Genomic DNA, 13013 nt, shown 5'->3' with positions numbered 1-13013 from the left:
TAGTAGTATCATACTGGCAATGCTGCAGCGCACGTGTAATGTTAATGCATGTACTACCTACTGTATGGCCTGGTGTTAGTGTCTGATTTACAGTACCAGTCAAAGGTTTGGACACACCGTGAAGAAGCATGGAAGAGGAGGTGTGATGGAGTGGGGGTGCTTTGCTGGTGACACTGTCAATGATTTATTTAGAATTCAAGGCACACTTAAAAAGCATGGCTACAACAGCATTCTGCAGCGATACGCCATCCCATCTGGTTTGGGCATAGTGGGACTATCATTTGTTTTTCAACAGGACAATGACCCAACCCAGCTCCAGGCTGTGTAAGGGCTATTTGACCAAGAAGGAGAGTGATGGAGTGCTGCATCAGATGACCTGGCCTCCACAATCACCCGACCTCAACCCAATAGAGATGGTTTTGGAAGAGTTGGACCACAGAGTGAAGGAAAAGCAGCCAATAAGTGCTCAGCATATGTGGGAACTCCTTTCACACTGTTGGAAAAACATTCCTCATGAAGCTGTTTGAGAAAATGCCAAGAGTGTGCAAAGCTGTCATCAAGGCAAAGGGTGGCCACTTTGAAGAATTTCAAATATAAAATATGTCGATTTGTTTAACACATTTTTGGTTACTACATGTGTTATTTTATAGTTTTGATGTCTTCACTATTATTCTACAATGTAGAAAATAGTAACAATCAAGAAAAACCCTGGAATGAGTAGGTGTGTCCAAAATGTTGACTGGTACTGTATATGTGTACAATATGTATACAATGCTTACAATTAGATTATAGTTCCTTGTATATAAAATTCAGTAGAGCCAGAATCCTAACTATAAGGGCAAAGCATAGTAAAAATGGTAAAACTGTATACTGGGTGCTCAACTTCCTTTAATGGCATTATCTAGGTGTCATGTCGTCTCTTAGATCCTGACACAAATTCAACACAGCACCACATTTCAAATGAGTGAGAGGTGATACTACTTCTGCTTTGAATCTTCTGTTTTCCATTTTTTCTGTGCCAAGCATCACTACTGCAGTTTTGTCAGCAAGGCAGCATAAGCGAAGACTGTTTTTGTTTTGGTATTTTCCTAGATTTGAAGGAGTTTCTGATGTTGAAAGTAAGTTGCATACTGAAGCTGCAGATACTGTGTGTGTGTGTGTGTGTGTGTGTGTGTGTACTGTTGACAAACGGTCTCTATCGATCCCTATTGTCTTCAGGGTTTGAACCTGGTGGTATATAATGAATAATTGATTGATTGAATCATATTTTATTAATCCCCACAAAGAAATGAGTTTGTCACTAAGGAAAGACATTAAATATGTAAGAAGATACTACAAAGACGTACAGTATATTATCTACATAGAGAGGGTTTAAAATGGGTCAAGGTAAGAAGATTCATGCACTCAGGCGCTCTCCTTGGTTGTAAGGCTGGACAGTTTAAGCATCTCCTCTTGCTCCTCCTTTTCTTCCTCTTCCCTCTTCTCCCGTGCCTCTCCCTCCACGTGGTACCCCACCATCAGCTGGTACACCATCATCCCCACCACCGCACCAATGAAGGGGGCAAAGATAGGCACAAAGAACCAGTAGGAATAAGCTCTGTGGGAGACCAAGACAGAGACAAGGTTGTATGTCTATGCAGAGTAAATAGTGAGAGCAGAGTATCTTTAACTTATGGTAAGATACAAATTCTCATAAGACATGCTTTAAGTCATTATTAGAAAGAAAGAAAACACAGAAAGTGAAAAACAGGAGAAAAACCCTAAGGAGACTCACGTGAAGACCTCGCTACCCCAGCCAGCCAGGGCAGTAAATATGCGTGGGCCCAGGTCTCTGGCAGGGTTGACAGCATAGCCCGAGTTGAAGCCCATGGACAGACCGATGACCAGCACCACAAAGCCCACCGTGAAAACCTCCAAACCCCGGGGAATAGGGTTGTTGTAGGGGTCCACGATGGCCAGGATACACATGATCAGGGCAGCCGTGCCTATCATCTGTAACACAGCCAGGCTCAGTTGTATATGGTTGATGTGTGTTTTGTTGATTAAATGTGCTTGTTGTTGTTATGTACTATGGTTTCCATACAGGATATTAGTCCATATAACTTATTGTGATTCAGAGGCTGTCCTAATATGGATGCACTAATATACTATAATATTGTGAATGTACCTGGTCAAAGAATCCATTAACCAGAGTGAGATGTTTGGAGGGGTAGGTAGCAAAGATCCCAGCAGTGGCATTCTCCCCCACAACGATCAGTGTTCCTTGGCCGTAGTCCCACAATGCATCTGGAGAAACCACGGCAACATATAAGATACCACATTGTGTGTGGTACAGTACCATCTACAGTAGCTGTATAACCTTGAAACTCCCTTAGGGAGAAAATAACAGTTATTTAAGTCTAAACTTTGAAAGTCTTGAATGTTTTCGGTGGAACATGGCCACTAGAAAAACTGTTGTTGTTTGGACATTTCTCATCATAAAACATTTCCAAATTCTCCTCACCAAAATACATGCCAAATATGATCCCAGATCCCAGGAAGGCCCCCAGAGTCTGGAATAAGAAAAACACAGGGAACTTCCTCCAAGGTTCTCTCCCCAATAGACAGAGAGCGAAGGTTACAGCTGGGTTCAGGTGGCCTCCTGTGACAAAGAACAATTTGGCAAATGGTGAATGGCCATTTCTCAGTTTCATTCTATTCCATTTACTCTGAGTAAAAAACACCCAAGACCACCTCTCTTTAAACCAAGTCTCCTCCTGCTTTTCTCTAAATGAGAGAAAACAACCCGAGCATATCAAGACCATAGATGATTCTCTTAAAATCTTTTCTCAGAGTGGAAAAAAGGACCCGAGACTATCTGCCATAATAGTAGACTCAGTAAATACCTGTTAGGATGGCAGGTCTCTATGACACACAGTAAATTGGAGCAATGAAAAGGCCCCGAAAATGATCCCATGAAGCTACAGTAGATTTGCCCTTTAAAACCTTGAAGTAGAAAACCTAATGAACTGTTCAGACTGCGCATTCACGTAGGTGTCGGTCTCCCTCCTCTCACCTTGCGTTTGCAGCTTAAATTCCGGCATGGTAGGAGGTCCCTAATTATACAAGTCTTATTTTCACAGCTGCCATCTGTATTAGAGGGCGACAACCTCATTATAAAGGCATTGAAGATGTGGGAACAAGTGAACTGCGGAACTCTGTGCTGCCTGCCTTTTGATTTGCTTTTATAGTGAATAAAGAAATAACGCAATTTGTAATTTCACACTTTCCTTTCATTCATGGACCCAATAACGTTGAAATTTGAGGGGCAAGCGAGTGTCATTCTTTGTTTCTCTGTATGCCTCTCGGATTTCCACTGTTTGCATTCTCTCTCTGTCTCTAAATATTGCAGTTGAAATTACTGTTAGTTTACCTTAGGTAGAATGTGTCTGTCACAATAGTTAACTGATCACTCCCAATAGACTTGCAACTATCAGACAGTAATGTCTGGACTAATGAAAACTCTGCTTTTCCTGACCTTTGATTTCAGAGGAAGTAAGAGTGATAATGTGCCCCCATCACCTGAGACCTGTCCGGTGACCAGTATGCCCAATGTGGCAGCGAAGCCAAAGGCAAAGTTGACGGTGAGGAACATTCCATGGGAGCCACCACTCAGCACCAGCTGGGCTACTGCACCACAGCCAAACATCTACAGGGAGAGGAGAGAGACATGTGAGATGAGAGACCCTGCATGGGTTACCAAAGCCATGTGAACATTGTAGTGTGTTGTGTTACGTTTTGTTGATGTTTACACTGACCCCCCCCAGTAAAGGAATACACTATATATAAGGGTCATCTTCATCATCAACAAGTTTACTATGGCATGCGCATCACATTCAGATAGTCTGTAACTAATTGTGTAGACATTTTCTGTGTAGATTAGTGAGAATGGAGGATGCATAGAGAATAGCCTGTTCCAGTCCAGTCTCTTTCTGCTTTAGTCAGCTTGTTGTCCGGCCAAAAACATTTTCAATCAATTTTTGTCTGAGTGCCTTGTGCACTCAGGATCCCAAAAATGCCTGTGGTCGAACGGTGGTCCATTGCTTATTTCAAATTAGTTTTAAGACTTTTCCAACTTTAGGTCTGTATAGTGATCAGATAAAGACAGAGGGTAGAAAATAGGTCACCAAAGATGGTAAACACCTCCAACCGTTTGACCCGAGTGCCACCCCTCTTTCTGTGCCATGGAGGTGGCCATTAAGCTTACTACAGATCTTGCCTGAGGTGTGACTTACATTGACGCGAGAAGCCGTGCTTGTGTCGTTTTGAATGTGCTACGGAGCCCATGGGTGGTGTGTGTGTGTGTGTTGATATGGGTTTGCTGCGGGGGCCGTGGTGGTGTGCAGTGGTGGTCGCTGGTTGGCTGATTATCTGGCGCAGGCAGGTCATACAATTGAAGTCAGAAGTTTACATACACCTTAGCCAAATACATTTAAACTGAGTTTTCACAATTCCTGACATTTAATCCTAGTAAAAATCCCCTGTCTTAGGTCAGTTAGGATCACCACTTCAAATCAAATTTTAGCAGATGTTAATGCGAGTGTAGCGAAATGCTTGTGCTTCTAGTTCCGACAATGCAGTAATAATGATGGTACAGAACGGCATAGGCAAGATGCAGTAGATGGTATAGAGTACAGTATATACATATGAGATGAGTAATGTAGGGTATGTAAACATAAAAGTGCATAGTTTAAAGTGGCTAGTGATACATGTATTACATAAAGATGGCAAGATGCAGTCGATGATATAGATTACAGTATATACATATACACTATATTAAGTGGCATTGTTTAAAGTGGCTAGTGATACATTTTTGATCAATTCCATTATTAAAGTGAGCTGGAGTTGAGTCAGTATGTTGGCAGCAGCCACTCGATGTTAGTGGTGGCTGCTTTATTTTAAGAATGTGAAATGTCAGAATAATAGTAGAGAGAATTATTTATTTCAGCTTTTATTGATTTATTCACATTCCCAGTGGGTCAGAGGTTTACATACACTCAATTAGTATTTGGTAGCATTGCCTTTAAATTGTTTAACTTTGGTCATACGTTTCGGGTATCCTTCCACAAGCATCCCACAATAAATTGGGTGAATTTTGGCCCATTCCTCCTGACAGATTTGGTGTAACTGAGTGAGGTTTGTAGGCCTACTGACTCGCACACACTTTTTCAGTTCTGCCCACAAATTTTATATGGGATTGAGATCAGGGCTTTGTGATGGCCACTCCAATACCTTGACTTTGCTGTTCTGAAGCCATTTTGCCACAACTTTGGAAGTATGCGTGGGGTCGTTGTCCATTTGGAAGACCCATTCACGACCAAGCTAACTTCTTGACTGATGTCTTGAGATGTTGCTTCAATATATCCACATAATTTCCCTACCTCATGAAGCCATCTATTTTGTGAAGTGCACCAGTCCCACCTGCAGCAAAGCAAACCCACAACATGATGCTTCCACCACCGTGCTTCACGGTTGGGATGGTGTTCTTTGGCTTGCAAGCTTCCCCCTTATTCCTCCAAACATAACGATGGTCATTATGGCCAAACAGTTCTATTTTTTTTTCATCAGACGAGAGGACAAAAAGTATGATCTTTGTCTCCATGTGCAGTTGCAAACCGAAGTCTGGCTTTTTTTATGGCGGTTTTGGAGCAGTGGCTTCTTCCTTGCTGAGCAGCCTTTCAGGTTATGTCGATATAGGACTCGTTTTACTGTGGATATAGATACTTTTGTACCTGTTTCCTCCAGCATCTTCACAAGGTCTTTTGCTGTTGTTCTGGGATTGATTGGAACTTTTCGCACCAAAGTACGTTCATCTCTAGGAGACAGAACGCGTCTCCTTCCTAAGCGGTATGATGGCTGCTTGGTCCCATGATGTTTATACTTGCGTACTATTGTATGTACAGATGAACGTGGTACCTTCAGGCGTTTGGAAATTTCTCCCAACGATGAACCAGACTTGTGGAGGTCTACAATTTGTTTTCTGAGGTCTTGGCTGATTTCTTTTGATTTTCCCATGATATCAAGCAAAGAGACACTGAGTTTGAAGGTAGGCCTTGAAATACATCCACAGGTACACCTCCAATTGACTCAAATGATGCCAATTAGCCTACCAGAAGCTTCTAAAGCCATGACATCATTTTCTGGAATTGTCCAAGCTGTTTAAAGGCACAGTCAACATAGTGTATGTAAACGTCTGACCCACTGGAGTTGTGATACAGTGAATTTTAAGTGAAATATTCTGTCTGTAAACAATTGTTGGAAAACTGACTTGTGTCAGGCACAAAGTAGATGTCCAAACCGACTTGCCAAAACTATAGTTTGTTGACCAGAAATTTGTGGAGTGGTTGAAAAACGAGTTTTAATGACTCCAACCAGAGTGTATGCTAACTTCCGACTTCAACTGTATATTCAACCAAGCAGCATGGTGGATCATACAGAAACATACTTTGGTGCCGAGTTTCCATGGGAAGATATAAAGCTTTCTATATGCCTTTGATCAGGAGTGTGTTGTGGTAGGTGGGTTATGGTGGCTATTGAAGATCCTAGCTAGATATCTACCTGTGGAGCTTTCTTTAGAGCAGAGAAGACCTGCCTTCAGGCATCCACGTCCAGGGGAGTTCTGTTTGCCAGGGGGGCATAACGCTTCACTCAGTAGTGTGGCCAAACAGCGGATCAGACATCAGTTACACCTCTCACACTGCAGGCTAGGAAAATACCAGATGGCATGACCACCCCCTCTGGTATCTTCGCTCCAGCTACTGTTGTTGTGCTGTGTGATGGTTACCATTGGAAACGGTTGATACCAGGTAGCTGTTTGTGTATTAATCTCACGTGCTTTATTTGGATTGAGCTGAATACCAATGAGGCTGCTAGTGCCTTTCAGTTACCTACATGAACGAGTTGGTTCCATGACAATTATCTGTCACCTTGGAGGGCAGTATACAATTCTATTCTATTCCGTAGGTTTGTCTCATATAGGCTGGGTTTTGAGTTCTCCCTACAGCGGTATGCATGTGAATATGTTTGTGCATTAATTATAGATCAATTTCTATATTTTACAGACAGATATCGTGAATCCATGTAAATATGGAATGTAATATCAACAAGGAAGTATTAATAATTATCTGATTACTTCACTTTCTCTCAGAATTAATTACCTGGTTATATGGAAAGCAATATTATTTAAATGCATTAATTTAAAGTAAAGGAAGTTCATTTTCAGTGTATGTTTTTCATGTCGAAGACTAAGTCATCAGAGGATTTAAAATACTTTATAAACAATCAATTGGGTTAATAACCTGCTTCATCTAGATTTTGGAGGACATTCTTCTCACACCCACAAGCTGTCAATCAGCTCCTACTTGTTGGATAGCTAATGATAGTATGGCACTGTATTTCCTATTGACAGTCAACCACTCATAACACTGAGGTCGATGTCCGGTGACATCATCCCATTATATTAAATATAAACCTGTGTGTTTACGCTAGAGACTTCCTTTTTTTGCATGAGCTGCGTTTCAATCCACTGAATCTGCTGATGTAGACCTCCGCTTCCCGAGATGGGTGTTTGTCAGACATGAGAGGATGCCGAAAAACGTCTGTAAAGTCTTAACGTTTTGAGCTAGAAGCTATTTGGATGATCCAAAGCTGAAACTCTCACGAACGCAGACATGTTAGCTGTTTTGCTCTAAGACGCCCACAAGATTAATAAGACTTGTCTGAAGGTAACCTGGTACTGGGTGGTAAAAATGAATAGAAGTGAATAGGGGGTAGAATGTGCCAAAACTAAAGTGGTTAAATACAGGTCTCAGATATAGGAAAAACACTTCAAAGCATACTTACTTCACTATGACCATCTTAAAACAATTCCATATGTTAGCTTAGTAGATATCGCCCTCTAAAGGCTTAGACTTACATAGGTAATGCTACTCTAGTGATGTGGTGAGTGGGGACTGTTCTACGAGTATCAGGGTTCCCAAGCACTCTGCAAGAGCCTGGCGTAGCAACATGTGGCGGATCTGAAAGGTCCTCACTAGCTTGTCCATAAGTGCCTTCTGTTTTCCCATGAAGCAGCTGTGACAGGGTCGTCCAGTGAGAACAGGGTCAGTGGCAGAGGCACAGGGCTGACTAGGAATGTGTGTGAAGGAGGGCCGTGTGTCGACTCTATAAGATCTCAGAAAAGGATCCCTCCCTTGTTAAAAAAAAAAAAAAAAAAAACAGCTCTCCTGGATTTTGAACCCCTCCCTACTCATCTCCACCCATATATTTTTTCCCTTCATTATTATTGTTTTCAAGTCCTCCTTTTCGACTTTTTCCTCCTCTGCTTTCTTGAAAATGTCCTCCCTTGTTGTCAGATGGATTACTACAACTACTCCACTTTGTGTTTTGTAACTTGGTGTAACGACCATCAATAAGACCAATGAGCTGATCGTGGACTACAGGAAACGGGGGGAGACCATGCCCCCCATCCATATTGACGGGGTTGCAGTGAAACAGGTCGAGATCTTCAAGTTCCTCTAACACACACGCACAGTCGTGAAGGCACAACAGAGTTTGGCATGGGCCCTCAAAACCGCAAAAGGTTCTACAGCTGAACAATTGAGAGCATCCTGACTGGCTGCATTACTGCCTGGTATGGCAATAGTACCGGCCTTGAATACATGGCGTTACAGAGGTTGTTGCGGACAGCCCAGGACATCTATATCAGGTAGTGTGGAAGGAAGGCCCATAAAATGGTTAACCAATGAGAGTCTAGCCGGGGTATCTTGAAATATCAAAAAAATAGCTCAGTATGTCATGCTGGTATAAAGGATTTGGAGACAGGTGCAAGAATACACAATGGGGGTTTTTAATACATCCAAAACAAACACGTACACAAAACACACAAATACACCCAAACAAAAGAGCTAGGGTAAACCTTGTTGAACGACACGATACCCGTAATACACAATATATAAAACAGGCAGCATAACAGCTACACCAAAGAAAAGGTACTCACATGACCAACGGACATGGGAACAATAATCGACAGGACAATGGTGAACAAAGGGCACACTTATACAATTACTAATCAATGGGAATAGGGACCAGGTGTGCGTAATGACAGTTCCGGAGGGATTCGTGACACAGTAGCTGAGCATGACTCTTATCTACCACCATAGTGCTGGCCCAAATGCTGTGAGCCGCCATATACGTGTGATATCTCTCAACATTATTACTGGGTTTCCATCACTAAGCACAGAAGTACAGCTCATTAAAAAACTATTACCACTGCTAACCCTAATACTAACTTTAACCCTAAACCTTTTTTCCTCAGATTTCAAGTTATCACCTTCGACCTTAGCTGGGAAGCTGACACTATATATCTATTTTTTTATTTAACAAGGTAAGCTAGTTGAGAACATGTTCTCATTTACAACTGCGACCTGGCCAAGATAATGCAAAGCAGTGCGACACAAACAGCAACACAGAGTTACACATGGAGTAAACAAGCGTACAGTCAATAACACAATAGAAAAAAACAAAGTCTATATACAGTGTGTGCAAATGGTGTGTGCAATGACCAATCAGGCTTGTTATAGCTTCCTGTTGATACTAGCGTTACCTAGCATGCTGAGGGCTTGTTTATCACTCACATGGTGATTAGCTGTTGGCTATCAAGCGTGGTATCACTTAATAAACATTCTGTTGGAGAGAGCTTTCAGACAACTCAAAACCTAACCGAGCCAACTCCATGTTTCACTGTAGGTATGGTGTTCTTTTCTTTGAAAGCGTCATTTTTTCATCTGTGAACATAGAGCTGGATGTGACGTGCCAAAAAGCTCCAGTTTTGACTCATCTGTCCAAATGACATTCTCCCAGAAGAATTGTGGCTTGTCAATATGCATTTTAGCAAATTGCTGTTTGGCTTTTTTATGTTTTTCTTTCAAAAGTGGAGTCCTCTTGGGTCTTCTTCCATGGAGCCCACTTTGCTAAAAAGTGACGGATGGTGCAATCAAATCAAATCAAATGTTATTTGTCACATACACATGGTTAGCAGATGTTAATACGAGTGTAGCGAAATGCTTGTGCTTCTAGTTCCGACAATGCAGTAATATCCAACGAGTAATCTAATCTAACAATTACCTTATACACACACAAGTGTAAAGGAATGAATAAGAATATGTACATAAAAAAAAAATATATATGAATGAGTGATGGTATAGAACGGCATAGGCAAGATGCAGTGGATGGTATAGAGTACAGTTTATACATATGAGAAGAGTAATGTAGGGTATGTAAACTTATAAAAGTGGCATTGTTGAAAGTGGCTAGTGATACATTACATCAAGATGGCAAGATGCAGTAGATGGTATAGAGTACAGTATATACATATGAGATGAGTAATGTGAAGTGGCATTGTTTAAAGTGTCTAGTGATACATTTATTACATCAATTCTTCCATTATTAAAGTGGCTGGAGTTGAGTCAGTATGTTGGCAGCAGCCACTCAATGTTAGTGATGGCTGTTTAACAGTCTGATGGCCTTGAAATAGAAGCTGTTTTTAAGTCTCCCGGCCCCTGCTTTGATGCACCTGTACTGACCTCGCCTTCTGGATGATAGCGGGGTGAACAGGCAGTGGCTTGGGTGGTTGTGGTCCTTGATGATCTTTTTGGCCTTCCTGTGACATCGGGTGGTGTAGGTGTCCTGGAGGGCAGGTAGTTTGCCCCCGGTGATGCGTTGTGCAGCCCCCACTACCCTCTGGAGAGCCTTACGGTTATGGGCGGAGCAGTTGCCGTACCAGGCGGTGATACAGCCCGACAGGATGCTCTCGATTGTGCATCTGTGCAATCTGAGATTGTGCTTCCACGATCATCTCCTTTGTTTTGTTGACATTGAGTGTGAGGTTATTTTCCTGACACTACACAAAGAGGGCCCTCACCTCCTCCCTGTAGGCCGTCTCGTTGTTGTTGGTAATCAAGCCTACCACTGTAGTGTCGTCTGCAAACTTGATGATAGAGTTTAGGGAGCCTTGTTTTCAGATTAGCCTTGTTAAAATTCCCAGCTACAATAAATGCAGTCTCAGGATATGTGGTTTCCAGTTTTACATAGAATCAAATGAAGTTCGTTCAGGGCCATCGATGTGTCTGCTTGGGGGGGATATATGCGGCTGTGATTATAATCGAAGAGAATTCTCTAGGTAGATAATGCGGTCGGCATTTGATTGTGAGGAATTCTAAGTCAGGTGAACAGAAGGACTTGAGTTCCTGTATGTTGTTATGATCACACCACGTCTCGTTAATCATAAGACATACACCCCCACCCTTCTTCTTACCAGAAAGATGCTTGTTTCTGTCGGCGCGATGCGTGAAGAAACCAGCTGGCTGATGTACCTTCACCTTGGAGTTCAGCTTGTATCTCTTTGGCAGTTATCCTTGGTTCTTTTCTACCATTCGCACTATCCTTCTGTTCAATCTGGGGTTGATTTTCCTGTTGCGGCTGCACCCAGGGTAGTTGGCTAGAGTTCAATGAACCTTAAACTTCTAAATAATATTTGCAACTGTTGTCACAGGAACATCAAGCTGCTTGGAGATGGTCTTGTAGCCTTTACCATGCTTATCTGTTATTTTCTTTCTGATCTCCTCAGACAAATATCTCCTTGCTTTCTCTGGTACATGTTCAGTGTGGTGCACACAATGATACCAAACAGCACAGTGACTACTTTTCTCCATTTAAATAGGCTGAATGACTGATTACAAGATTGGAGGCGTGTGATACTAATTAAAGAAACTAATTAGTTTGAAATATCACTATAATCCCACTATTTATTATATTTTCTAAGGGTACCAACAATGTGTCCAGGCCATTTTAGAATATATTTGTGCAATAAGCAATAATTAATCTCTTTTCACAGCTTCTTTGCTTTTTTCTATGACATACCAAAGGCAAGCAAGTATACATGATAAAATATATTTAAATTTCATCCCTTTTCAGGAGGAATTAAGCATTATTTCAATGAGCTGTAAGGGTTCCAACACATTTGAGCATGTTTGTATTCTCCTCTGATGGCTTACTGGCATATACGGTTTGACATTAGCCCACAGCTCAGGTAGACAATTGTAGGCCTAGGTTTTAGATGATCATTGTCACTCTTATTGTGCATGCTTGTGCATGCTGTGTATACATCAGCTACCGCTTAACAGTATCAGTAGTGACATTAGGCTAGTTACATTGTACTGTTGGTTGCTGTTTTGGGGGTTCAGTAGTATATTGTATGTAGTTTTATACTATGAGATGGTATGTCATGGTTGAGCTGTGCTGCAGCAGTTTAATGTCTGCTCTATTCTCTATATGATGTTTTCTGTTTATATAACCATGTATGCTTTTCTATTATAAATCTCAGTCAGGCAAATACAGCCTCCCTTTATCAATGGTCCAATAGCAGGGTTTCAGTTCATCTTGGGCATCAGGACCCTTCGGCGTGTAGTCTGCCCAGGAATACATCTGACTACTACTCTTCATGGGCTACGGTGCAGCGACCAACATGCATATAAAAACTATTTTTCCTCTCTCAGTAGCACAAGTTTGAGTTTCATGTTAACAGAGTGGTGTTGCGTTTATACAGAGGCTTTTCCAGAGGATTTTAGGGGTTCTTCATTTTAAATACACTAAATGTTTAATCCCTTTAATCTTTGCATGAGCTCTTAAATTCTGATCATTTCATGTTATTCATATTCTCATACACATATTCTCATACACTCCAAAAATGTAAGACTAGCAAAGGAACATTGGTTTAGTCACCGAACACAGGCGGCACCTGGCGAACCTCTTTTCAACATTAATGCTGGCAACAATGACAAGATACTGAAACTCATCATGGCTCCGGCTGCTTTGCCATCGCTGCGGGCTACCTCTGAACTATAGCCATCTCACTCCAGCAAGACTGCTGCTATGGCTTCTCAATCGGTCCCAGCTTCACCCTCAAGATCATGTGC

General features: G+C 41.8%; 1 protein-coding gene across 1 annotated transcript; it reads right to left on the bottom strand.

Moving 5' to 3' along the window:
- Nucleotides 1-1404: 1404 nt before the first annotated feature.
- On the bottom strand, nt 1405-8105 carry aqp3b (aquaporin 3b). The gene is made up of 6 exons (XM_071363267.1): nt 8001-8105; nt 3562-3688; nt 2504-2641; nt 2168-2286; nt 1775-1992; nt 1405-1597 (listed from the first exon to the last, which is right to left on the bottom strand). Exons 1-6 carry the CDS (start codon nt 8103-8105, stop codon nt 1405-1407), a joined length of 900 nt encoding a protein of 299 aa, XP_071219368.1.
- Nucleotides 8106-13013: the final 4908 nt, after the last annotated feature.

Source organism: Salvelinus alpinus, chromosome 24 (assembly GCF_045679555.1).
Source record: "Salvelinus alpinus chromosome 24, SLU_Salpinus.1, whole genome shotgun sequence".
Lineage (NCBI taxonomy): Eukaryota > Metazoa > Chordata > Actinopteri > Salmoniformes > Salmonidae > Salvelinus > Salvelinus alpinus.
Note: the sequence above shows the minus strand (reverse complement) of the source record. Positions and strands in the feature narration are given on the sequence as shown.

Excerpts from the sequence above, each read along its gene's own strand:
- aqp3b (XM_071363267.1), bottom strand. The coding sequence starts at position 8,105 with ATGGGAAAACAGAAGGCACTTATGGACAAGCTAGTGAGGACCTTTCAG. Across the intron at positions 1,993-2,167 it reads TTAATGGATTCTTTGACCAG|ATGATAGGCACGGCTGCCCT; the intron begins GTACATTCACAA and ends GCTGTGTTACAG. Across the intron at positions 1,598-1,774 it reads TGGGGTAGCGAGGTCTTCAC|AGCTTATTCCTACTGGTTCT; the intron begins GTGAGTCTCCTT and ends GGTCTCCCACAG.